At 36.9% G+C, this 2210-nt stretch overlaps 1 protein-coding gene across 1 annotated transcript; it reads left to right on the top strand.

The window, feature by feature from the left end:
• The first annotated feature begins 313 nt into the window (after positions 1-313).
• LOC119613821 (collagen alpha-2(IX) chain-like) lies at positions 314-1615 on the top strand. The gene is made up of 2 exons (XM_037969878.1): positions 314-370; positions 436-1615. Exons 1-2 carry the CDS (start codon positions 340-342, stop codon positions 1194-1196), a joined length of 792 nt encoding a protein of 263 aa, XP_037825806.1. The 5' UTR covers positions 314-339; the 3' UTR covers positions 1197-1615.
• The last annotated feature ends 595 nt before the right edge of the window (positions 1616-2210 follow it).

Genomic DNA, 2210 nt, shown 5'->3' with positions numbered 1-2210 from the left:
TGTAGAAACCAATTTAGTGAAATAATTTTTAATATATAAAGTGCTTTATTAGTTTAGCAGAAAGTCGAATTTGTTAAAGTTGCTGTAGAAAATTTTTGGAGTCTTAAAGTACTTAGTATTACAACCCTAGTACGAACTTAACATATGTACTTTCTTATAGCAAAATTCTTTAATATATGATAGAGAATGGAAATGTTGTATTCAGTTATATTCTATATAGAATTGTTCTGTTTTTGCTCAGTTTGGCTTTTGTTAATAGTAGAAAGTTATTAAAAAATATTTTGGTATATAAAGAGATGCCTATCGAGAGTATCAATCACAGTTAATCATTAAACAAAAATGAAGCTACATCTAGTCTTAGTATTGATCTGTAAGTATTTGAATATTTTAAATTCGTATAAATTAGTTCTACTAACTTTTTATATATTTGTTCAGGTTTAAGTCTTGCAGCTGCTCAAGCTGTTAGAAAAGCACCTAAAGCAGCAGGACGCTTAATTGCGATAGCAAATCCCGCACCTGCTCCCTCTCCTTCTTATCATGATTATCATCCACATTATCCATCACACTGTAGTTGCCGACCTGGTCCACCTGGACCTCCGGGACCAGCAGGACCCCCAGGTCAACCTGGAGCACCAGGACTAAAAGGCGATCGCGGTGATCCTGGTTATCCAGGTGCTCCCGGAAGACCCGGTAAACCAGGTAGACCTGGTTTGCCCGGTGACGTAGGCCAACCTGGACGTCCTGGTCGTCCAGGTCAGCCAGGTCCAGTTGGTCCTCCTGGTCATCATGGTCATGGTGATCATCCTCATCCCCATCCACCAATCATTGTGCAACCACCTGCACCCGTTTACCCACCTTATCGTCCTGGACCTGGTCATCACCATCATCATCACCACCATGGTGGTTCTCGTCCTCCAATTATTATTCCAGCTCCAGCACCACCTGTATACCACCCTCCAATTTATCCAGGATATCCCGGATATCCTTATCCTTATCCCACTGAAGCACCAACTACCAAAAACCAACTACTAAAAAACCAGAAACCGAAAACAAAATATTTTATGATTACTATGATGACGAACGCAAATTCCCTGATACTGGCTACACTCATACTATCGATGAACCAGAACACCATAAAGAAAATGCAGCTGCCGTTGAAAATGAATCTGATTTACAAGATATATATAATAATATAGATCAACAAATTGAAAGCAGCGCAGAGGCGGATAACTCACAAGAGATCCCAGAAGATACTCGTGCCTACGATCCATATTATGAAGAACAATCGCCCGAAGACTTTGATAAATTTCATCTATCACAAGCAGCTCGTTTCTATATGGCTGTAAACGTTTTGCCCGCAAAACGTCCTAAAACGTCCTACAGGGGTAGGAAAACAGCTTGAGTATCACGTTAAATAAATGTTTGTAATTTTGTTTTAAAAATTATGAACGCAGTAGTTAGGAAATGGTCAAACATACAATTTCTATAAATCAATAGTTTAATTTTAAGAGCTAAACAATTCTTTAAGTTCAATAACACATTAAACGTAACTGGAGTTTCTATGTAATATAAATTAGTTGTGATAATAAAACAACAATAAAAATATTTAAAAAAATTATACTATTTTTAAAAAAATCTTAATAATAAATGGAATACAAATTCTTAGTTCAGTTCTAGTTCAGTTCTAGTTCAGTTCTAGTTCAGTTCTAGTTCGTTCTAGTCAGTCTAGTTCAGTTCTAGTTCAGTTCTAGTTCAGTTCTAGTTCAGTTCTAGTTCAGTTATAGTTCAGTTCTAGTTCAGTTCTAGTTCAGTTTCTAGTTCAGTTCTAGTTCAGTTCTAGTTCAGTTCTAGTTCAGTCTAGTTCAGTTCAGTTCTAGTTCAGTTCTAGTTCAGTTCTAGTTCAGTTCTAGTTCAGTTTCTAGTTCAGTTCTAGTTCAGTTCTAGTTCAGTTCTAGTTCCAGTTTCTAGTTCAGTTCTAGTTCAGTTCTAGTTCAGTTCTAGTCTAGTTTCTAGTTCAGTTCTAGTTCATTCTGTCAGTTCTAGTTCAGTTCTAGTTCAGTTCTATAGTTCCGTTCTAGTTCAGTTCTAGGTCAGTTCTAGCAGTTCTAGTTCAGTTCTAGTTCAGTTCTCGTTCAGTTCTAGTTCAGTTCTAGTTCAGTTCTAGTTCCGTTCTAGTTCATTCTAGTTAGTTCTAGTTCAGTGTTCTAGTT

The sequence above is a fragment of the Lucilia sericata genome, unplaced genomic scaffold (genome assembly GCF_015586225.1).
Source record: "Lucilia sericata isolate MDLA Ls3-8-SP2 unplaced genomic scaffold, ASM1558622v1 Contig002334F_arrow, whole genome shotgun sequence".
Lineage (NCBI taxonomy): Eukaryota > Metazoa > Arthropoda > Insecta > Diptera > Calliphoridae > Lucilia > Lucilia sericata.
Note: the sequence above shows the minus strand (reverse complement) of the source record. Positions and strands in the feature narration are given on the sequence as shown.